This window comes from Myzus persicae, unplaced genomic scaffold (assembly GCF_001856785.1).
Source record: "Myzus persicae strain clone G006 unplaced genomic scaffold, MPER_G0061.0, whole genome shotgun sequence".
NCBI classification, from domain to species: domain Eukaryota; kingdom Metazoa; phylum Arthropoda; class Insecta; order Hemiptera; family Aphididae; genus Myzus; species Myzus persicae.
Window position 1 is genome coordinate 222,675 of NW_019102003.1, and position 25,709 is coordinate 248,383.

Sequence of the window (25,709 nt, forward strand, 5' to 3'; positions counted from 1 at the left end):
GTATTATTTCGCGAGACGGACTCGTTTCGGACCATGAATGAACATTTTTTCGGGGCGGTGACGACCGTGAGGTGTATGCGAGAGGGTGTCGGGGAGGTTGTAGAGTGCACCGGAATAACAAGTCACAATATTATATTTTATCGACTACACGATAAAAACGAGAAAACAGTATATGAGTGGGCAAATTGGCGGCGTTAGTATACAACATTGAACATATACAAGACACAATAAGTCGACTGCAGTACAATACACGCCATATCATACACACACACACACACACACACACACACATGTATATACAAATAATATATATATATATATATACACATAACAGCGGCGGCGGCGGTGGTGGTGGCCGGCGCTATACGTACCCCCCCAGTGGGGGTGTGGCGCTCACGGGGTATGACTCACGGCCCGCATTGGCCGTTAAAGCACGTGACATCGGAGCACCGTTCATTCATCGCAGACCTTACAGTACACCCACTCGCAACCCCGTGGAGCACGGCGGCCGTCACTATAAAAATCTGCACCCGAAGCTCGCGACTCGAACTCTTCCGATCGCACGGTCAGTCGGCGCTCGTGGTTGTTACCAACGCAGAAGACAATAATAATATACAGCCTACGGCTATCAAAACAATACGCTAAAAAATATACACACGATACACAATATCCAAACGTTTCGGTTTTCTTCTTCGGTTGTTGCTGCACAAAGGTAGGTTCACACAAGCCGCGAAACAGTACGACGATAATATTATTAGAATTTATTGTCGTACGGCGTACGACCTGGCAAACCGCGCGAGTCCGTACAGATCCTAGAACCAACAAACGACGCTCCGGTCGTTTACGATCTATCATTTTTCCAAAGCCCCGTGTGATTATTGTTTTTGGTTTTTGTAAGTTTTGTCTCTTATTGTTTTCTTTTCTTCCAGACGATGGCAAGTAAACTGTCCGTGTTGTTTCTCGTCGGATTCGTGGCCGCTGTGGTCGTCGCACCGTATATGATGGCCGAGGCGAGATACCTACCCACCAGAGGAAACGACGACCGGTTGACCAGATTGAAAGAACTGCTGACGGATGTAAGTAGATATGTCTTAAATTTTGGAGTAAAAAAAATACCGCGATAAACACGCCTCGGCTTCCGATTCGAATCGGTTAGCCAAAAGAGAGTTATTTATACACAAAGTATATAATGGCTTTTCGTAACTGATATATTAAAGTTGTGTATAGTGTATTTTAATAAAGGAGTATACAAATGCTGGTTTCAAAAATATTAACCTTATTTACCGAAAAGAAAGAAAATCGTTATGTTCTGTGACGTCTTTAAAAGACATACTCTTATATATAAATACATTTAATAACAATATACTTTATTTAATATAATTTTTCATCTTTTCAGTAACTTTCTTAATAGGTAGGTACGTACGTACATATATGTAGGTAAAATGTATAATGTACCTATATACAATTATATGACTTTATTTTCTGAAATTTTTCCAGTCAGTGTATACGAGTATACACGATACATTTGTAGAGAATTTTGTATAATTTGTTTTATTCTGCATAGTAGAAAGTACGATAAAATATGTAGTGTGAAAATACAAATTCTGTGTAACTATAGTACTCACGTGTAATAAGTTGCATTATAAATGTTTCATTTAGAAAAAATTATACTACGGGCTAGTGCGAAGTAACCAATATTTATAAAAGAATATAAAGACTTTTATATTGAATAATTATAATAATATGATTATTTGATTATTTACAAAAACAATATATCGTATGAAATAAACTAGTAATAAGTTTTAGATTCAGGGGTATGAAAGTATTAATTTATTATTTTTAATTTTTAACTTATGATAATTTTCGTAAAACATTTTTAAAGCCTAATTAAAAATAATATTTTAAAGAAAATTCTTAAACTACATTTCATTAAAAAATATCCTATGTAAAAATGATTTTACATTATTTATAACAAATAACAATATAGATTATAACAATATTAATTTAATTTAACAAAAAAAATAAATGTAGTTTGAAAAAAAAATTATTTTCTGATAGAAAACAAAATTGATATTATACAGTGAATAAATGTTTCAATAAAAAAAAAAAAAATTAAAAAGTTTTTTAATTCAATTCGACCGTTTTGTCATTTCATAAAAACCATCGAATCAACGCGTTTTATGATAAATTATGTTTCTCCTATTTTATAAAATTATTCAAGCCAAATAACGATTTTGACATACGAGTATTTGGTATCAGACAAATATTGTCAACTATGTTATGGGCAATTCATTGCAATATTTTTTTAAAAATAATGTACATTTTGCATTAATTACAGTTTTTAATTTTTATTATTTTTTTATGGGTAGGTTTTAATAATAAGACATTATATTATTATGTAGTATTAACATTGATATTTACAAATATTTACGATAGTATATTATATAACTTTTAGTGAAAAGTATGCAAACTAGGAAGCTTATTTAGTACTAAAAAAATAATGTTTAAGTAATTTTTCGCTATTTTCAAAAATTTAAATAATGAAAAAAAAATTAATATTAGTGAATTTTTATCGGTGTAAATCCTGTTTTTGGTTTAATTTTTTTATTTATAATCCCTATACAATTGAACAATATAACTAATTGTTACCATCACAATATTTTAAATTTGCGAGTGTTAAAACGTATATAATGTTTTATACAGTGTATATTGTTTATATTATAACTTAAGATATAATGAACTGTTGATTTATCTGCATATTTTTACCACCATGAATAATGTTTATATTTAATGTAACCACCCATGCAATGTGGACTTGCATTGTGTTTTAACAATGCTTATATAAAAATACTAAAAAAATAATAGTTTATGACTTAATTACTGTTGGGTGAGTTTCTTTTTTTTCTTTTAGAATCTTTTTGAATTTCTGTACTTTTTTTACTAATTGGTTTCCATGCAAATTAGTACAACAGGTAGATATAATACTAATTAAACCTATTCGCCAAAAGGTTCACGCACACACATAAAGATGTAATATATTTAATATGTTGATCCTTTATTAAAATATTACAAGAAGTTAGTATATAATATTGTATGGTCAAAAATTATTGTCCGAGACCAAAAAACAAAATTTAATGACAAAACCAAACTACTATAGAATTTTATATTTTTAAAAAAATATCACCTATTTTGTAAGCAAGATTACACATGTGTAGAATAAGCTGCAGAAAAACATCGTGTAAGTAAATTGCAATAATAATATTATATGGTTGGTAAATTATAATATTATTTTCATACGAAAACTTACTATTGTTTTTAATATGAGCTTATTTCGTTGATAGTACTTTGTACATAATTAAGGATACATTCGTTTTTAATACTAATTAACGATTAATATAAGTAATTAATATGTTATTTGATAACCTAGGTGCTATGCTATTTATGTTGTATTCGTAATTGTATAAGGGGTTTTTATAAATATAAAATGTATCCATTTTCTCATCTGATGGATAGTAGTTAACAACGACGTGTAGTTATGCTAATTGAGAAGTCAAGTGCACTAATATAATTCAATAACTTACTTTTTTTTTTTAATTCAGATTTTTTCAGAATTAGGAATTAAAAATATTTTTGAAAAAAGTTCCATTTATAAACTATAATATATTATAATATAATCAAGCTTCACTCAGACAATCGTTTCCTGAATGTAATTATATATTTTTTTCACCATAATGAACGAATAGGAACGTTAGTCTGACCGCCAATCTCTGTTCAGTGTACACTGTAGTTTTTTAACACGACAATTCGAACATAATCCGTCGAATCGAATGAGATATTTTTTACGTTAATTCATTTCAACAATTTGAATGCATTTATAAAATATCCTTTGAGGGATAAAAATCATTATTAGTTATGATAATAGTAAGTTTACAATGTAATACGTCCAGTGGACATTTTTTTAATTATGTACCACATACGTTACGAATCGAGAATAACTAGGCAAATAACTAAACAGTACCAATTTATAAAAATTACTAATTATTATCAGTTAAAAAAAAACTATCAGTTGTAAGTAACCTAAACTGCCCAATTTCAAAAAAAAATAATCGCTTAAATTTGGCACACATTAATATTAACACATATTATTATTATTAACACCTCACACTTTCCATGGGTCATGTAGGTATACATTATTGAATAATACCATTGCCGTACTATTTTATTGTTTTTGAATAAAAATAATCATTCTAAAAATTTGTAAAGTATACAAGTAAATGTTATGAAAATTAGATATAAATACAAATTTTCATTTATTTGAGAAGTTTGATTTTGTTACATAAATAAGGTTGTTCTTTAATCATGTACATCTTATATCAGTTATATCTTCAATACTTAAATATCGAAATAATAAACGATTTTTTTTTTAAAAATTACTTTACCTAAATATATCCATAATCCATATGTTTATATATTTTTTTTTTTTTTGAGAACATTATATTGTAAGAAATAAAAACTCGGGACGCATACAAAAGTTTAAAATAATGATTTAATGTAATTATACACTTTAAGTCCCGCATTTCAAAAGAGTTATACGTTTGTTCTTGTAAATAAAACTTCTTTTTATAACAGCAGTTATTTAATTCATTTAAAATGTCTGTACCTTTAATTGCGGTACCTAAGCAATTATGGCGGGTACGTAAAGGTTCGACGAGCTCAACATAATATTGTCTTGCACGCTTCTTTTTAGTTTAGATTATAAATTTAAATTTCTATTGGTTTTTTACTGATAATGAGAATTATATTATTATAATAAATCAAAATTTATTTTTTAATTTATAATTGCCAATTACATTTTAAATATGACGTATGCTTTACAGTTTGAAATAATTTACATAATAAACAAGTGAAAAAAAGATATTTTAATTAAAAATTTCTGTTTGGAATGTCACCTAGAGTATTATAATATATGATATTTAACTAAAATAATCTATTGAACTGGACTAGAAATTATATTGAAGTTAATAATCATTTAGGTTTAAGATAGTTTTATGGTACAGTATTGAGTTTAGACATATATGTAGTAATATTTTCAAATAAAGCTATTATAAAATGCATTTATTTTATTTCATACTATACAGTATATTATTATACTTTATATTATATAGGAAATTTATGACTATGACCCATAACTCTAAGATGAGTAATGTACTAAATAGTTTCATTTTGAATCCTGCATCGTACAAAAATAAATTTAAGTGCTTATAACTATTTTTATAGTAAATAATTAATAGTGTGCTCATGCTTGAAAATGCTGAACAAGTTCTTTGAATATTAATAACAAAACATAATACAATAGTAGATTTATATATTTTTACTTCCTTACAACAGCAACTTATTATATTGGTTGAAAGATTTTAAACGTTTTTCTTTTAATAGATAAGCTATTCAGGTACCTATATAATATTCCAATATTGCTGAGTTCCGTGACTTCAGTGCAGTGGTAAAAGTCTAGAGTCACTATTTATAAGTTTAAAATAACCATGAATTAGTGTAAGTCCAGTTAGTATCCATAAAATAGTACAGCATGAACTATAAAAGTGACGTCCGTCTATAATATATATTGTAATAATCAACGATTTCGATAGGATAAATTTGACTCGTTCGGTTATTAAATTAATTCATCAAATGAGATCACATGACGTGATCGACATTTAGCTATCATACCTACTGGGTATTTCGTTTATGAAATAATCGAACAAAATAATTAGGTACCTACGTTCTTGACTATAAAAATGTACTTTGTCTCTAGACTGTCGATATACTCAGTTCCCCCATCATATAGGCAAGTTCTCCAAAAATATAAATTCATATTGTGCTTGAAGAAAACTTAATATTTGTTGACGAAAAAAATAGTTGTACTTGGTAGTTGTTCAAAATGTTTTTGGTTGGTAACTATACTAAAAAATGTGTAATTCATTTAAAAAATGTACTTCATCATTCTTAAGGTGAAAGTTGTATTCATTATATTTTCAACCGGTTAATTAGATACCTAAATTAAATTAGGTACTTATTCCACTTTGAGTAAGCACCCATATAATTGGTTTTTGGACTAACACAAACGATATCCGGATGAAAACGACATTGTAAAGTTACACGTGGGAAACCCATTCATAATAAGTCAACAAAATGTACTCAATTAAAAAATATTTAATTATTTTTATTAGCGGAAATAGGTATATAAAAACGCTCTTCGGCCAGAACAGACGGTTTACGTAACTTCAAGTTTCAAGACAGCAATAATTATACTAAATTAATAAGAACTAACCGTACTTTAATAGACTGTTATATTATTGAAATAATTCATGAACCCACGTATTGATATTCAGATTATTGAACCTTGGTAATTAATAACAAAGTATAGAAATATAGAACTTGGACATTTTTAAATTAATATGACAAATTATGGTCAATATCATTAAATTTTAAGTTTCTACATTTATTAATTGACATCATAAAATGCTAATAATATTATGTACAAATTAAATTACAATAATAGTACATTTGTACATGGTAATATAGACCATTAAATCTATTACAGAATTTTCAAATATGATTTAAAACTGAAAACAACAACTGGGCTCAAATGTCAGTACTTATAACTAATACATTTTTTTAAATTTCATGTCAATTTTTGAAAACTTTTTAAAAAAATGTCATGTTTATGGTCTAGCGGGTGGGTTGTCTTCTCTATAAGAAAATCGACTGTTAGCATTTTCGTCACCAAACTCAAAATGTTGTAAAATAATGAAAAACTGTCAAACGCAGTCTTGCAGGTCCTCATACCTCGGGCTACATTCATATTCTACAAGAACTCAATTGTTTTTACTGATGAAAAGAAAATACATTTGTTTGTGTCGTTGAGTTTTTATATTCATGCAAAATAAAGTCTTTTAAATATTATTCCAATTTAAAAAATTTAATAAGTCGAATAACTCTTTAATATTTAATTATATTGTTAAACAATCTTAAGTATCAAGTTTCCTTTGACTACTCTAAAAAATGAATGAATATAAACATTCAATAATAACACATACCTATAAAATATTACCGTGCATCGTAGCCTTGTAAATATATATCTCATCGCCTCCGCCAAGCCCAATATTATACTTATGCAAATTTCGTTTTGCAACAATATTTTTATCTTCCAAACAAACATTTGAACATGAGTTTGATTTGCACATTAATGCAAATAATTGTATAGTTTTATATTATTCGGAATCAACAAATAATGATGAATGATTGATTGTGTTTTAATTTAAATCTTCTAATGATACGCAAGTGTTTATTTGAATATAATCATGATGAATAAATAGGACTTTGGCTGCAGTCAATACTACGGTAAATAATCAGTTATAAAAAAGTAATATTTCAATAAGAACACACCTGCAACATGGCAATAGTTGGTAATACAACTGAATGGTAATAGTAGGTAAGAAATTATATCTGTGCCAACTAATAGCGGGTACAATAAATAATAATAATTTTGAACACTACGCAAACCGATATAACATCCGTAACTACAATATCGGTAAATTAAATTATAATCTAAGTATGCTATTCTCTGTGTGAGGCAATTAAAGTACTTACACTGTTTGGGTTTGCTCAAATCGACTCCGAAAACACCGGGAGGAAATTGGAGTAAAAAATATTATGTACAGAAGCGAACGATTTCACTACGTTATGATGAGTTATGTTATAGGTATTATACATATAGATATGATATACGTATTATAGAACATGAAATAATGATGTTTTTCGTAAGTTTTTAATAGATAAGACGTATTTTATACACTAATATTTAATTAATTCCACTACAAATAAACAGTCTTATTGATGGTAACAAGTTCGATAGTATATCTTATGAATCTTGTTTCCGTGGAGGTTATCAAAAGTTTAAATTGTAATCAATAATTGTATTGTGTCACCGTAAAAACATATATTTATAAATATAGCTAATGTAAAATTGTATTATATTTTAATATTTTAATTTCCGTGTATTTATTTTAAGTTTAAATTGAACATCCTGAGCAACAGACTAGATCAAAGTCAAATATATATATATATATATAATATTGGTCGATTATGCTAATATTGTGACTTTAAGTATAAAACCATCTGTTTTCTGATTAAAACACATTGTCTGTTATGAAACACAACCACTTTCCGTGTACTAAAGAAAAAGAAACTTAAATGAATCACTTCCTAGAAGTATAAAGTCACATGAGTCTAATCGTTCGAATCATAACAATTTGTTTAATTATTTTATGTAATCCAAAATGTTCACTTTCTTACATAGGTACTTAGACGCACGCAACAATCTACACACATTACGCGTGAATCTTAATTTCCCACATTTCTTTCTTCTTTTTGTTAAAACGTTTATTAATTATTTCATTTTTGTAGTATGTATTAGTTATATTTTTAATTAAAATAAGAAAATGTTCAGAACTCTCGATTTAACAAAAAAAACAACACACATCTACTTAAAAAAAAACGAAATTATTTGTAATCAAAATAGGTATTCAGTATGAAAAAAAAATAAAAAAAAATGGAATAAGCGCTTCTAGTTAAGGTTTCTATTTTGTTAAAAATCTTCTTTAATAAAATACAATCATAATATGATGTTTAAATCAAAATTTTTTTTCTCATAAAATGAACTTCGTCTTGTAGAAAATGTATATTTATATAATATAATTCTTCGTTATTACACTATAATTACGTATATTACAAGCTTAAGTATTTATATCAGCTAATACAGTTTTAGGTTAACAACCACAACAATTTGTTATTCAATTAACAGGTTAGAATATTATAATATTATCTTACACCAATATATTGAATAATGTGGTAATTATCAATTTTGTTAGTTAAATTAATTTGATAATACATTAAGAAATAAATTATTAATGGCACACCGTGGTATAACTATTAAGTATGTATAAAAATGAAAAAAAAAAGGATAATTATTTTTAAATACCATTCTTTCATTGGGTTCCTTCCTATTTGAACTAAATCATTACAAAACGATAACATATTATATAAGCCCTAGCAACCTACTCGAATTTAATAAGATATAATTATTTGTCACGTTAATGTGTAAAGGTGATAAAGGGTATAGGATGACTGGTATAAAAGTTTATATATAATATAAGTATGGACATTGTATAACTATTGAACTACTTTTCATGAGCTGTGAAGTAGAGTGAGAAAAATAATTCCATACTTAAAAACAATAGTTACAATCCTTTCAATATAATTAACATGTTCACTTTTAAATATTTAAGTGGATTATTCAAACCACAATTAGATAGATGAAACAAAAGAAAACTACCATAACGCACCAGCAAGACAATTGTAATAAATTATGCAATAATTATAGTTGTCGAGGATCGTTTAAATTACAGCGTACAAAATTATAATTGTAATTTACACTAAATGTGTGGCACAACATTATATCGATTTATAAATTGTATACAATTAAACTTGTAAGTACAAGAAGAACAGATTTAAAGCTGCTTGATGATGAAATTAGAATGTAGTTTATTTATTTATATTCAACGGTACTCACAGAGTAAATCGTAGTAGTGTTAACAGTATGGAAAATTCCATGAGCACCGTCACTCCCGGAAAGAGTGATTCTCGTTTGAAAAAAGAAGTTGATTATAAAAAAATCTAAGCATTTTAAAATATAGTCCTTGAGTATACTTATTCTTGATAATTCTGAAAATCATAATTTTTAATATTTTATTATTAAAGAAAATGGGAGTGAGCATGCTTGGTGAATCATCTTGAGTACTTATACATTATATTATGATTAAAGTTTTGAAAAAACAATTGCTTTAATTTCACCCACAACATTTTAAAATAAAATTCTGGACGTTTTCTCGTTGCAGTACCCTTTCGGCGAGGTATTGACATTAACATAATATTATTATAGTTTAGAAAACGACACTAAAATTTTATAGCAACATCGACAATGTTTAATAATTTATGAAACCAAAAAAGATAAACAGAAAACTATTAGTCAAATACCGCGAATATAATAACGTCGAAATAATATAGCCTGGTTTATGCAAATTAAAACACAAAACGAACACATGTAAATAATTCATATTTATTAACTTATTTTTGCTGCACAAATAAAATAACAGCATGTTTTGAAAAAGTAAAGCAGATATAGTAACAGTCTATGAAAATATATAAAATATTATTTTGAACCAGTGACCACATTACAATGGCGACGAAACGGGTTTAAACTAGTTTAAAGTTGTGAAAATTAGAATACTACCAGCTTGACGTGTAATTAGATTGGGGTATCTACTAGTTGGTAGTCAGTATATTTAACCATTTTCAGTCCAAATTAGCAAAAAAAATTGATAGTATAATAATATGTAACACAAAATATATTTGCATTCAATTTCGTTAAGATTTTATCGGAAAAATTGTGATTCAACCGTTCAATCGATTTTCATAATGATTTTTATTACAATAAGAGCTCTTAGGTACCATCATATTATGTAGGTGCGTTTAAGAGGAGTGAAAGTGAGTAACTCGATCGTGATGTATACACAGAGAGTGATTCACCGTGCAATAATAAACATGCATATACGATGTACCCCATTTTCCTCTTTAATAATGTATTTATTCAAATTCTGACTTTTAGAATATAACTGACTATGGGAGACCATATTTTTAATAACTTAAATGTGTGTCGAAACCGTTTGATGAGTGTCCTGTGGTAACTAGAGATCCTACCCATTTTACTGTAAATTCTTAATAAGCAGATTTTTTTTTTTAATGGTTTAACAAATCTAAGTAAGAAGAAATGTGGTCTATAAATTGTAAGACGTATATTCTCAAAAAATTCAAAAGTCGCAATCCTAAAAAATCACAATTTAATGAACATGTTTGGTGAATCACCCTGCGTACATAATATGGGGCTTAATTTAGGCGTGGACGAAACGGGAATAAAATTCGATTATAAATATGGAATAGCATATCCGGTCCTCTCGTATCCTCACTATCCCTGTACCAGATTCACTTAGGTAGGTACAATATTATACCCGAAACTATTAAGTATAGGGGGGGGGGAGATATAAAAATGTTAATATACATATTATTCAGTGTACACATATTATATTCATATTATTATATATGTTGTATTGTGTACAAAATTTGGTCTCCGTAGAGGGGTTATGACTCCCCCACCGCGGGAAATACGCCACTGAGCACTTTTACAATGTAATATGGTGTTATCTCCGTCTCTCAGTGTTGAAAATGGTAATACAATTATTAATTATAACATAATACATATTAAATTATATTTTATTTCGATCAACAATCATAATAAAATGTTTATGAAACTCGCTGGCGGGTAATCGTTCGGTTCTGTAATACTATTATGGGTAGATACTCGAACAATATATACGGAAATTATATATTAGATATCATTGGTTATAGTTGGATAAAGGTACTGTATATAAAATCAATGATAATTATTCATAACACTATTATTATGGATGCAATTATTGTCGTGAACAGCCGATTCAAAAGGTTTTAAACATTCTAGACAACGGCTATTATAGAGTAAATTGTGATTTTCCAATAGTCTATATTATAAACATGGAATTTAATTAATTTTTCACTATAATATGTAACTTCCAAACATCATTATATCTATGTGGAAATTAAGAAATCTCCATCAACTAATAATCATTCATCACACTATACAGTCATACTCTTTCAAATTTACCCGATTCAATGCAATAAACTTTTTTATTTCAATATCATCAATATTAAATTAAGATTTACAAAGCTATATAATATATATATATATATATATTATATAATACTTCCTCATTTATTAAGATCTAACTCATAGATATTTAATATGTATATTATAATGAATTTTCTATGATTATACATACATATACCATATGTTAGGCATTTATTATGCACATATGTCAAATATTTGTAAATGTTCTTACACGCAATTAATGTCAGTTTTCTTAATTTTATCAAGATTCAAATTCGGTTTTTAATTTTTACTAATTTTATCCCTGTAATGATAAAATACAGCAGTAATGCAGTGTACGGAATTATAAATACAACCAAAATATCATTGCATTCTTATGTAGTACCATTTACATTATTATTAGAGTTATATATTAAAATAGTTAAATCATCTAAAGTCTTACATAAACTATAAGACTATAAAACCTATTGTAGATAATTATTTCATTACATAACTATGCGATTATTGCCTAATTTATGTTTAAATAGATATTTAAAATTGTCATTTTGTACTTTTTTTTTCTTCTATATATCAAAGAAAAGACAACTTAAAGCGTCTTGTAAATTGCTTTTATGGAAATAAAGATCGAAAGAATTCAAAATGTATTAAAGCAAATGTGTTTGATGTCCACTAATGTATAGCAATACAAATGTATTTCAGCAGTGTTTGCTTTTGGCATATTTACACTTAATTAAACGACCCACCGATACACTATATATGTGTAGCACGTTTTTACTTTCACCAAAACGCTTTACAAATCCAAATTGACATTTTGCGTCCGTGACCAAGGTTCGTACATGTGAAAATTGTTCACTTTAAATTAAAGAAAACCGTTTTGACTAAGTTATTACTCATTAGTATTCCTATCAAGCATTGAGCTCAACAGGTTTCAATAAAAACAAATCAAAGAATTTCGTTTTCGAAAACTCACATTTTCATTTAACTCTACGTATTTAATAAGAATCCAACATCTTTATTTATGTACTATTTAAAAATGTACTTTCTATAATTGTTAAATGTTTATTATTGATTGCTTTATAGCCACGATTTAAAACAATAATTGTATCTTATATATATTACACTTAATGTATTTAACACATACTTAAATAAAAAAATAATGCATTACTATTTAATATTACACAATAATATATTTTGCTCATATTACTTTTACAATTTCTATTTAACCAGACGAAATCCTTTTTTTATACTACTAAAATATATGCAAAATTATTTATTAGCAATACCGAACATCATGTATTTAGTTTTTAAAAATTATTCTAATAACCAATAAATAAAGATGAATTATAAACATATATATATTTCGTTTAAAATTTAATTTATATCTAAGAACTGATTTATCACAAAACTTTTTTACCTTTTTTTAAACTAATTAAGAAAGTTCGGCTACTTTAAAAAAAATATATGAGCAAATAAAACTACCACTAAAAAGTGTTTAAAAGTATAATTGTTTTTTACTGTTTCTTATGAAGAAAAATGGTTGAACTTTAAACATTTACTTATGATGACACATAAGCTTCCGTAACTACGTTTACTTGACTTAAACTATTAAAAATGAATGAAGAATTCTAAGACGTTATTAAATTCTCTAAAGACGTTATTAATTTACAAATCAAGTAAAATTGTATGGAGCTTGATAAAAAAATTATTTACAGGTATATATTTTTCATAATAGTACATTCGTATTGTGTATTTGTGTCAACTTTCAAAGATTAGTTATTTTTATCTACTGCGCATGCCGTGAATGAAAATACAATTTGTACTCCTAAATTATTTGTTTCAAAGTGTTATTATTATTAATATTCTTAGATCTTTGTAATGCAAATATCTGAAAACAGTGAAAACCCTTATAGTTTATGGAATAGTTTATTTTCAATTATGGAAATATTCATATTTATATACATAGACTATAGTCTAGACTTTAACGTTTCAGAGGTTATTGTGATCAAACATACAATTCAGGATACTTTTATAGTTTCTATTCCTATACAAAAATTTATGTATAATAATAAATAATATTATCAATAAAATATTGATTTACATTATTTATCACTACATTTTGGTAATCTTAGTTTAACAGAAATGAATTTAACAATTCAGACAACTCGCACGAATAAATTAGTCCATTTTCAAACCCTATCAATCTGATTTCTTATTTAAAAAAATTGAAATATGCATATATTGTGAAAATGTAGTACTTATGTAAGCTAAAAACCTTTGTAGTTGATGATAAATAACAAATTAAAAACAAATCTGAGTTAAAGTTATTTAATTTGAAAATTAACTAGGTTAAGCATTATTGAAATCGGTCACGTGACTGTATACGAAACGCTCTCGTACTTGCAAAATTAATATAATAAATCGACCAATTGATATGCTACGATAATTATAGTATTATACGCACCGGCACCACTGATAATTATTAAACAAAGTCTATAGTAAAACGCAGTACATTAAAGTATTAAACGTATATTATACAACGCATTGTCTTAATGACCAGGTAGACCAGCTCTTTATCTTTAACAGCACTCGATGTTATTCTGAAAATTAAGCAAATTACATTCAAAATGATAAGTTATCAATCGTTATTTTATGAATTAATGTTTTACCAAATAATCAACGATATTAATCTCGCACTGATCATAACTGTGACGTATTTTTCAGTCTTTATTCAGCGTCGAAGTAAGCAGATACCATTAATTAGTTATAACATCCGATGAAATATAATATTAGCCACTGACAAAATACAACCAATTTATTATTAAAAATCAATATTTTTCATTTCATTTTTAAGAGTATAGGTAATATTAATTTTTAGGCACCTACCTGTTTATTATTAAAATTGTTGTACTCACATGGTGTAGCTATATTTTATGAATTATTAACATAAAGGTATCATTAGATAAAATTTGTGAACCGCTTCAACTAGTATATAAAAAAATTATAAGTTAATAGTTAAGTTAGTAAGTCACACGTACATTTACTATGATTACATTGGTCAACTAACAGTTGGGATCGCCAACAACGAATGGGCATACTTAAAAATCCATACAAGTTTAATTAATTAATTAAATTACAATCGTAAATAAATTTATAAACATATAATTTGTACCTAATTAAATTGTTTTTTTCATTATATTAAGGCTTCGAATACATTGTTTATTAGCCTAAGATAGTCCAAAGTCGTATACAAATATATTACGCTTGTAATTTGCAATGTTTTGAGGTGCTATTAAAACACAATGATATATTGTGATAGCTAGTAAATAGAACTCTGCTGTGTTATGTTGTTTCATAATAATGATGTGCGATCAAAAACATCAACGTCTCGATCGTCTATAATTTTTGATTCTTGTCCAGGACCGAATGCTTCTTTGGATGAGATAGTGTTAACTTTGGATTTTGTACGAGCGTATTGGTATAGGGGTTCCGCGGGTGGCTTTAGATCCCCTGCGCATAAGATTTAATGTGTAAGTCTCTTGTGTGTCCAATGTGTACTTTGGTGACCAATTTCAAATTGCATTTTTAATATTACTATAATATACTGATAAAGATTTTTAATGAAACTCGAATATATTTACAGATGGTCATCTATCAGCGGAATACGAGAATGTATTCTGTACACTGCACGTATTGCACCTATGCGCAGGTTGACATTGAAAAATGATTACTATTCGTAAAGCCTATAGGTAACCCTAAGACTTATGCTATTTTTAAAAGCGTTTAAAATGATGAACAACTTTCTGAAATAATTTCTCGAGTACACCTATAGGTACGTCGCAGAGCTAAATGTGCCGCCATTCAATATCCTCGAGTGATTAGATGGTTTTCATTAAACTTGTTTCCATGGCTTATTAATTTACTATTAGGCATAACTTATTACTGCATTACAAATAAATTCCTTTACAGCCAAATACATCATATTGTATCGTGAACGTCACACGTACACAGCAAACAATGTCAAGGAAAGTGTACGGAAAGCGAGCGTAAAATATATGATAATATGTCCGTTTGATGATTTAACTATATGCCAATGACATTCAAAATTTCCGAACAAAATATATACATTTTTCATTGTTATGAATTGATTTGCTCATAATTTTTTTCCTAAGCAATGTGCATGCGTTATTTACTCAATAATAACTGAACGTTAACGATAAAGAAGTGTTTTGATTAATAGTATAAATAATATGAATCATATCAATACTTCATGTTTATATTCTCATATACATTTATTTAAACACTGAAAACATGATGTATGCTGACATCGAAAATGCATTTAATTAACTATTTGCTTATTTATATTAATTTACCCATTTAAATACGTACACGAAAAATCAAAAATGCAAGTTGGTATTTCATTTTATGTTTTTTTTTATTTCGCTTAAATATATTTAATAATAATTGAGTTGATACAATACTATATATAATATTTTACTGAATATAATTAAGAAGAAATAGTTAAATATTATAGTTGTAATAACTATACAGTATACATTATTTAACTTGATTAATTTAACTACAATATATTATTATGTTTTTTTTTTATTCTTAATTTTTAAATAGTAATAGCTGGGTCCACGTCATAATTACGTATTATAGTATATACAAATAAAACAGCCACTATAGGTGGTGATTAGGGTGGATTGAAATTTGAACAAATATTTTTTCGATCCTTTTTCCGATTGGTAACCAAATGCATATTATTACAAATTTCTACTCGCATTATTTCTTTTACCAGTTACCACTATATACAGTTAAAGGTCTTTTTTCACTGCTTGAATAATAATAAAACATTAAATATGCAACAGGTTCACCACGTTTTTCGTTCCACAATAATATTATAATTATCATAAGACGCATATCGCATACCTATGTGTATATAATATATTTTATGCATTTTATTTTATATGTTCTGGTTTCTAAAGTTATGTAAACTCAACGTGAGCGTCCAAACCGGAGTCCAAAAATAATATTATTTGACTTTTTGCGTTGTGTTACTACCTATACTGAATATGAAATAAGTAACAACTTATAATATTAGTAATATTAATGATAATTTTATCATATAATATGCGTACCTTCGTTGAACGATTTCGATTAATTGTTTCTCTGGATTAACCCACAGCGACGAGAGCCACAAAATAATATTATCTGAACACGAAAAACGATACGATTTGGAAATGCACCGTATAGTAACGACACGCGTAACAATGAACTAAGCTATAATATTATTATTGGCATAAAAATTATTTGAAACATTAAAGGTTAGGTTAGTGGTACGCGGATAGTGTCTACGTGATAAGTAATATAAAACCGTGTGTCGTTAATTGTTATAAATGTCTAGTGATATGTTATGCAACTGATCACCGTTATAATTGTTATTCTAAATCCAAATTAATACTTAATAATTAATATGTAATAAGAAGCCGGCCGTTTTACATTAAAAACACATTGTTATTTGTTATACACGCGCGTGGTTAGTGGGAAGCAAGGGCTGTCACAGACTCGCAGCTCTTAGAAATGATTTAGAAGTGATTACTTATATATTATGTAGTTATTCATACGCACGATACAAGAGAATACGGAAAGAGTTTAGTTTTCCATACATAAACATAAAATGTTTTCTACAATTATTGCTGAACTTTTCATCGCCTAAGGAACAGGCCATAATATATCGGTCCTCGCTTACGGCCTGCGCATCCGACCAAAAATCGTAAACACTGAGCGTAATGATGTATATCATAATATGATTACATGAATATGACTCTCGAACGACAATAATAATACGACATTTTAAATTTGAACGCAAGACGGTCATATAGCTGGTAACGGGGTAAAAATAAGATCTAGTCTTGGCCATGGGGCTTTTACAGTCTATATACACTTATACGTCAAGCTGTGCTCGGTCAACCCACTAAACTCTCGAGTCTCGGCCATGTGTATAATAAATAAACTTTTACAGTTTTCAGCCCGCTTTTACTCCTCTACATACATATATTTGCATCAGTATGACTTGTCGTTGCGGTTGTCCTTCTAGCCAAAAAATCAATTCGATCGAAAAATTTTAAACAGGCAGAAAACAAAGTTACCGAAATTGGACAATATTATTTTCACTAATCTCCATAACCTTATAAAGTAAATAAAATTATAAAAACAGAAATGGTTGTGAATAAAATATTATTGTTGTTGTTCATAGACATCGTGATCGATAATCACATTTACCGCGGTGCAAATACTCCTCGACAACCAATATTATGAATTTCGATGAGCGATTGTTTATGCGGTTTTCTTGTAAAACTGTTTTCGGGTTCCATGGGTTATTGAGAGGTCTTATATTAAAATCCATCTTACAAATGTACAACGTAGCAAAAAATTTTTGCTCAGGTTAGAACCACTCTCGCTGTAGTGATAGTTAAGACTCCAGTAAGTTGAAAACATTATCATTTATCTGTGAATTATTTTTTTGTATCCATTATCGAAAATAAAAACGATATTGCACAGGTAGAGTTCTCCTTTTTATGTGGTGAAAAATTCGTTTTTTAGTTAAGTCTGTAACCTTTTCAGTTCTTTTAAGAGCAAAACAGTTTTTGCTATGTTGTACATTCGTAAGACGGAGACAACACATACAGGTGTTTTAACTTTTAAGCGAAGACCTCCTAAAATTCGTGTCCAAGGGGTCTATTTTTGAACTTGATCTAATTTGATTGGATTTGACGGCATAAACCGCAATTAAAAATCCGGCGTTTTAGGAATGTGTACCCCATAATGTCGTTCTATATGTATTCAATTATTATTTACGATGAAGCATCGGAAAAGCTTACGAAGCACATGGGTGAACGACGTCAGTCAAAATCACCTGTGAAACAGTCTTTTACGCTATTGTTTATCAGTATAATATATTACCTACCTTCAGAAAGATACATGCCACCGCAACACATCAATACGTGGAGGAAAAGCCAAAACAAAACTCCAGCTATAATAATGTGTTTTCCCCTCGTTACATTGATGTGCTATTAATTAGGCTCTAAATAATTGTAAGCGCTGTGGTGACAACGTCAAAATCCATTTTTCCCCGTCTCAGAAACCACTCGAATTATAAAACGGCAGTTTATCATTGAACCTCAATTTTTGAATGCTCGTAAAAATATTATAACACTTATATATTATAAGTTGCGATAGTAATATGCTATGTCGATACTCGATTGATACTTTAATTCCAAGTGTTTGAATATACCTAATTCGACTAAATCTCTACGAAATCCTGAGCTAAACTACTACCGACTTAACCGACAACCTTAAAAGAGTATAACTTAATAAATAATGATTTCACGCTATAATATTTTGTCGAGTAATAACAATTAAAACTGCAATTGCTGGTGCATGCTGTTTAACTTACAAAAATCAAAATGATACCATCTCTACGAATAACGTTACACTATAGAAGATAATAGATATGTGTGCTGTATATATACACTGACCAACTTACTTGTGGAAATGAGCAAACAGTCCATAAATTACAAAAACGATTCTTGTCGAAACACTGCTTTGTCGATAACGCAACAGAAATTATGTTTGACACAGAGTTTTCACTTGCAACTCACATTGTATTGATACCTAGACACCTGCTAGTGAGTAATAATATAATAATAATATTTACATATATAATATATTTATATAAATATATATATATATATATATATATATATATTACTAGCATTATGATATAACTGAATAACAGTAATTCATATGTGAGTTCGCATCTAATGATTGGATACAAACATAATAACATACAGTATAGGCACCAACGTCCTACAACATTCAATACGCACTTCAATACTATAATAGTGCAAAACTAGTTATAGTGTGTAATGCAATTTTCTTCACTATAGCTGTCATATTTGCCTTATTGATACGGTATCACCAATTTTACACAACAAAATTTCTCTTATAAAATTCATTTGGTGCTCACAACAATGCAATTTTAATCACCTTTGATCGTTATGTCTTAGTAGACTTAACGACGTCAACAATTTAAAATACTCAAATCTACATGCACAACGTCTTTCTAAATGGTCAGTAATAAAAAAAATCCTTTGTTTAAAGAACAACACTCGAGGGGTCTAACCACCGACAATTATTTACCACCCAGATAATAACAATTTAATTGTGTGATACTTTGGTAAACATTTCTTTCCCGGTCAACTAAAGGTGAAAGGTCCTAATACTAACCAATTAATGTTGTACATATAAATTAAGCTTGGAAAAAAAATATTAAATAAATATTTTCAAAATGTGCATAGAACATTATACTGCAAAAATTAAATTTATTCCATCAAACGTAAGGGTATTATTATTTATTAGTATATACATTCGATGTAGGTAGGTATCCTAATACTCGTTAGTCGTCGTAAACTGTATATTATAACATAAAATACTTTTAACAAGACAACATTAATTTATATCAATAATGATATTATTATGATTTGCATATTACTGTAGAGTGTAGACACTGTTTCAAAATGTTGGCAAAAAAAAATGTGAATAACTAAGTATGAAATTCAACTGACCAGTAATAATATGAACATGTTGAAAATCATATTTCAATCAGCTAGGTACTGGTATTCTAATTCACGTGTCATTATTTGCATTTTCACATGCACATTTCACCTGAAACAATAATATAAGTATCATAAATATATAGAAATCGATATCAAAACTGAGGTGGATCTGGTTAAGTCATATACGACTATAGAAAATGCAATTGTCATCGTGATAACAATAATTTGCAATTATAAAATATACCACTGAAACCGATCGTAAACAATAAACAACTTTTCGTTTTACACGCGAAGCCATTATTTTCATGTATTGTCCGATTTTTGTCTGATCATAACTCGAAGACTCATAAAACGACAAGTCATACCATAACTATGCTCAAATAATATTTTGTATGTAAAACAAAATATTTTGTCTCCGTACTCGACGAAATTATATTAATAGGTAAAGATCATTCACAAGTAATTACAAGTTCCCATCTATTTTTCATTTGAATATAACATACGACGTACCATTTTAAAGTGGAAATAAATTAATAAATAATGACCGATGAATAACGACCACAAAAATAAAGAGACATGCAGGACACAGACACCGGATGTTGGGCACTCTCCTTCGGTCGCCTTGCCGCAGAGTAGTGGTTTATTGCTTAATTATTAATTAATTAGTATACGTTTTGAAAGCGATAATAAATCAATTCATTTGAAAAATTAATGTGAGTAGAACTTTTTTTTAAAACCAAACTTGCTGATATAACTTCAATATTTTCTGGCAATTAGCAGACGACAGTTCTCATCGTGCTTTAGAAAAATTCTCAGAATCACAAAAATGGCTTCTTCAAAGTACAAGTAGATATTGTCTCAAATAGAACACATAAGTTTACAAACTATAAAATATTATCACAAAAAATATATATATATATATTGTAAGCCAATTCACTTTGCTCAGTATCAAAAATTCAAAAATAAATAAATAAAAAAACATTGATGTATAAACTATTTAAAACAGTTGTTATCGAACACTATTTATGAAAGTCGATTTCGATAAAACTAATCTATATAGTCATAGAGTCAAACTTTTTCAAGTTGTAAAAGTTATTTTAAAATGGTTGCTCAATATTATTATTCATTTTGTCATTTTGAATATATTTTTAGATCACAACAATACTACACGTTTACGCAAAATAATGTCGGTGACTAATTTTCCTAATTATTAAGTTTGTAAATGTATTAAAATGTATGTTAAATGTCATAAATGATTGTGTAAAAGAGAAAGTAAAAATAATATTGCATTTTAAGTTGAAAATAATTTTGTTGATCCATTTTTTAAACACAATAATAAAAGAATGTATGAAATCATGTAATAAGGACATCATGGTATATTTATGTATTTATGTATTTATGAGGTGCAGAGCGCTGAATTAAAAAAATCTGCCACTTAAAATTATTTCTTTCGTTATAAAAGAATATTTGGTAAATTAATTTTTACAAATATAATATAATACATGAATGACAAAAACTAAGAATGTTTTCATGATACTTTTATTAAAATGTCAACATTTAATGTGACTTAAAGCGAACCTTAACAGTTGAGTACACTCATTTTTAATCTACTATATTTTAGATAATGAAATGATATGATATGATATGATATGATATATTAGTAATATATTATAATATTTATTTTAGATATCAAACTTTATAAAAAATCAAAAAACACTTTTAAACTAACATTTATATGTGTATTGTAAATATTTTAAACCCATAACAGATAAATGTATGCATTACCTATTATATCATATTAGGTAGCCATGTAAACACATATGTAACCACATTAGTTATGCGTGGCGGATATTGTGTATCAAATTGTTCAAAATTCTCACTAAAAGTTTTAAAACTAAATAACGATTTAATATTTTTTCAGATTTATCTTTATTTTATTTATGATATGTTTGTGTATTTAACATTCAAATTTTCAAGTCAAGCTTCTATAAAAGTTTACAACAATTCATTAAAACTTGATAAACTACATAAAATCTTTAAATTTATTCAGTACTATTTCAGTTTTTAAACAATCATCCAGTTCTGTTTATGTTAGCTGACTGTTAAATGTTGAACATGTCTAAAGCCGAAAACAATTAGGAAAGAGGAAATGAACCCATAAATCTTTTCTCAAGACACAAGGCCACAATTGTTCTTCACTTAGAAATATTTTTCTGTGTTGTCATTAGAGAATAATTTAAAAATTATTTATGTTTTATAGCTACAATTTTAAAACGAGAATCTATACAATATATTTCATTTTGAAAATGTACGTTACTCTTATATGACTGTAGCCGCAATGATCATGAAAAAAATACTTATTTAGACGTTTGAAATATATTTTATGCATTTAAATAATATATAGCTCGCCTATTGACCCTTTTGTCGAAAAAAAATTTTAAAAAAGCAGACATTTAGAATTAACGTAAGAATTAGATATTTTAGAACTCGGGAATAGAACGTTGTACAATAATTCAAAACAAATGATTTTTGAAGTGCTAAATATTGACATGAGAAATGTGGCACCGGACGAAACGTATAAAACGATCATTGTATTATAATACATCAGCTATTTAACAATCTTATTTCGTCGAGAAACCATTTGCAGAATATATATACATTATGATTTCGGATTTAAGAAACCACAAAAATCAGTTAGTTTTTCGATATTGTGATAGAATTTAACGTGTTTATAAACGTTCCGTCGAAATCATTATTGTTGCTCGGAATCTTCGCGGTGTTACAATACCCTGCCTGTACCGCAGTAGCTATAACGCTTGTATAGCGATTGCCAAACCATTTGCTAATAGATTGACATTTCCGGAGAACTCGGTTAATGGCATTATCGGCTTACGTAAAAAAAAAAAAAAAAACCGGTACACAAGTGATTCTCGTTTGACTTGCAATACGATATTATAAATACACACACACGCACAAGTGTGCCTACATATACGTGTACAAACGTATGTCTTATACGCTGCGCAAGGGGGTAGAGCAAATAAAACCACGTTGAATAGAAGAAAATCCATGTAACGTCGTGCAATTTCCTTTCCGTCCAGCGTGTGCGTGTGTATTGAACAATGGGAGACACATGGTTTTTGAAGATCTAAGTGAAAGGAAAAATAGACGTGAAACACGTTACGTTTGACAGGGTATTGTCTCAGACACAGTGCGGGACACGATATGTATATACTCTCGTGGGAGAAGAAAAAAATACACGTCGAAAAATCGACAAGAAAATAATATTTAGGACGGACGTTATTAATAGAATATAATGTAACGACGTGTTTGTTTACAATGTGTTTCGCTTCAAATCGTGTTGTCCGAGCGGCGGTCGCATTCTTCTCTGCGCACGCGTGCACGGTGCCCACAAATTTCGACTTAATGGTAGGTAATACCTATTGTTATGAAGTTACAAAATATTATTATAATTATAAAATTAAACCTGCGTCGAATATCGCAAACGACGTTGCATTGCGATATGGGCACCTACACATTGTACAGCGATATACATTTATATAGAGTTCAAAATGGAACTGTAAAATCATATATTTTTTGTCAGAAATCACTAAACAATCCAATTCGGCAATGAACAATACATTTTTCGTGTTGGAAAAAAATGTGCGAATGTCTTTTCATAACGCAACAGCCATACTTTTCCACGCTTATTAATATTTGTTTAAACATTGATAATAAATCACATATTATAATATAATGTTGTGCGTGGTTATAAAAATGTTTTCATTATTAATCTTTCGAAATTATTAAAGTTATCATATTTTTATTAAAAATATTTATTACGACATTTAACGGTACGATACGACAATATAATATTATGCGGCGAAGAGAACACAAAACAGTATAATATAATAATATTTGTATTATTGGATACAATTATTCAAGTCATTACCGTTATAAAAATAATTTCTATATGGCTTGGTGAGGCGCGCTCAATCTACGGAAACGCTCTGAGTGTACGTACCGGCCGACGTTGGTAGTTCCCCGATGGGTGACCACCCGGGTTTTTAGCGACACATCCTTGCCACACATACACAAACACTTGTCGCAATCCCACCAACATACAAATATACTAAACCTATATATTAAAACTCACTACCGTACCACCCACCCCTCACCTAGTGGCCTTTGTTAAGGTTGGCTTAAGTTAGGTTAAGTTCTCTCTGATAAAAAAAAAAATACCAACAATAACAATTGCTTGCATACAAAATACAATACACCTATATTATTCAATGTGTCTATATGAATTGTGAATATAACTAAACAGCTTAGAACCACAATTTCGCTCAATATAAGGAAATCGAAAATTATTAATTCAAATATTTATATTTCTTAAACTTACGTTTAACAATCACTGGAAAATCAAATCAAACACAATCCTTCAAATAATCGTTGTATATTTATATATTATATTTATTCGGAAATAATATAGTCGTTACTTAATTGTGTACAAGCTATTGTAGTAATCATGGTTGTACAGTATTATATTAAAAGGTATAATTGTTTACGTTTATAATCAATAAGCAATATATGTATCTTCCAACCATTTTTTAGTACCAACATATTATAATATTATTGTTTTGGTTAATTTATTGTAGTGTAGGTTTTCATTATCCGGTCGATTAAGCGCTAGAGTATTTTGAATTAAAAACTCATTAAAACACCATAAAATACGGTATTCATACAGGAAGCATTTAATTGAACCTGTAAGTAGTACCGAGCATTATTATATTGTAATGAGAATGCATTCATCGATTTTCAGAGATAATGTGTTTATTTGTGAGTACATTTTTGATGGTGTAAAATGTTCTATTCCAGATATCACTATCTCGTAGTTATTAAAGTATGCAGTTTTGATATAGGTACAATATTATAAACGATTAATTATATTTGAAGTTGAAATAATATAATAATATACCTATGACCTATATTGTATACCTATAACAAATAGCATATTGTGTCATTATGACGTATAGAACAATATATTAATATGATCAAAACACGAACGGCGTTCATAAGATCATCGGTTTCATTTCGCGGTCCTATTAAATATTCACCACAATTGGCCAAACAAACAATTTACTCAACCATACCAAATCGCTTCAATATATTAAACTATAATCGATACTTCTACCAATTTAATGTGTGTTCGATAAATACGTCTGAGTGAACCCACACAACTACCTATATAGTGGTTTTAGGGTGTATAATATAATGTG

The 25,709-nt window shown here is 28.3% G+C and overlaps 1 protein-coding gene and 1 long non-coding RNA gene across 2 annotated transcripts in view; one reads left to right on the forward strand and one right to left on the reverse strand.

The window, feature by feature from the left end:
- Positions 1-460: 460 nt before the first annotated feature.
- LOC111030984 overlaps positions 461-25,709 on the forward strand; it is a 34,110-nt gene continuing 8,861 nt past the window's right edge. Inside the window, exons 1-2 of the mRNA XM_022310739.1 lie at positions 461-712; positions 930-1,076. Coding sequence (XP_022166431.1) covers positions 933-1,076 — 144 coding nt within the window. The 5' untranslated portion in view covers positions 461-712; positions 930-932. The remainder of the gene's footprint in view (positions 713-929; positions 1,077-25,709) is intronic.
- On the reverse strand, positions 9,214-14,900 carry LOC111030985. Its single transcript, XR_002604153.1, has 4 exons — positions 14,728-14,900; positions 14,482-14,608; positions 14,277-14,412; positions 9,214-9,780 (listed from the first exon to the last, which is right to left on the reverse strand). It is a non-coding gene; the product is annotated as an uncharacterized LOC111030985 (long non-coding RNA).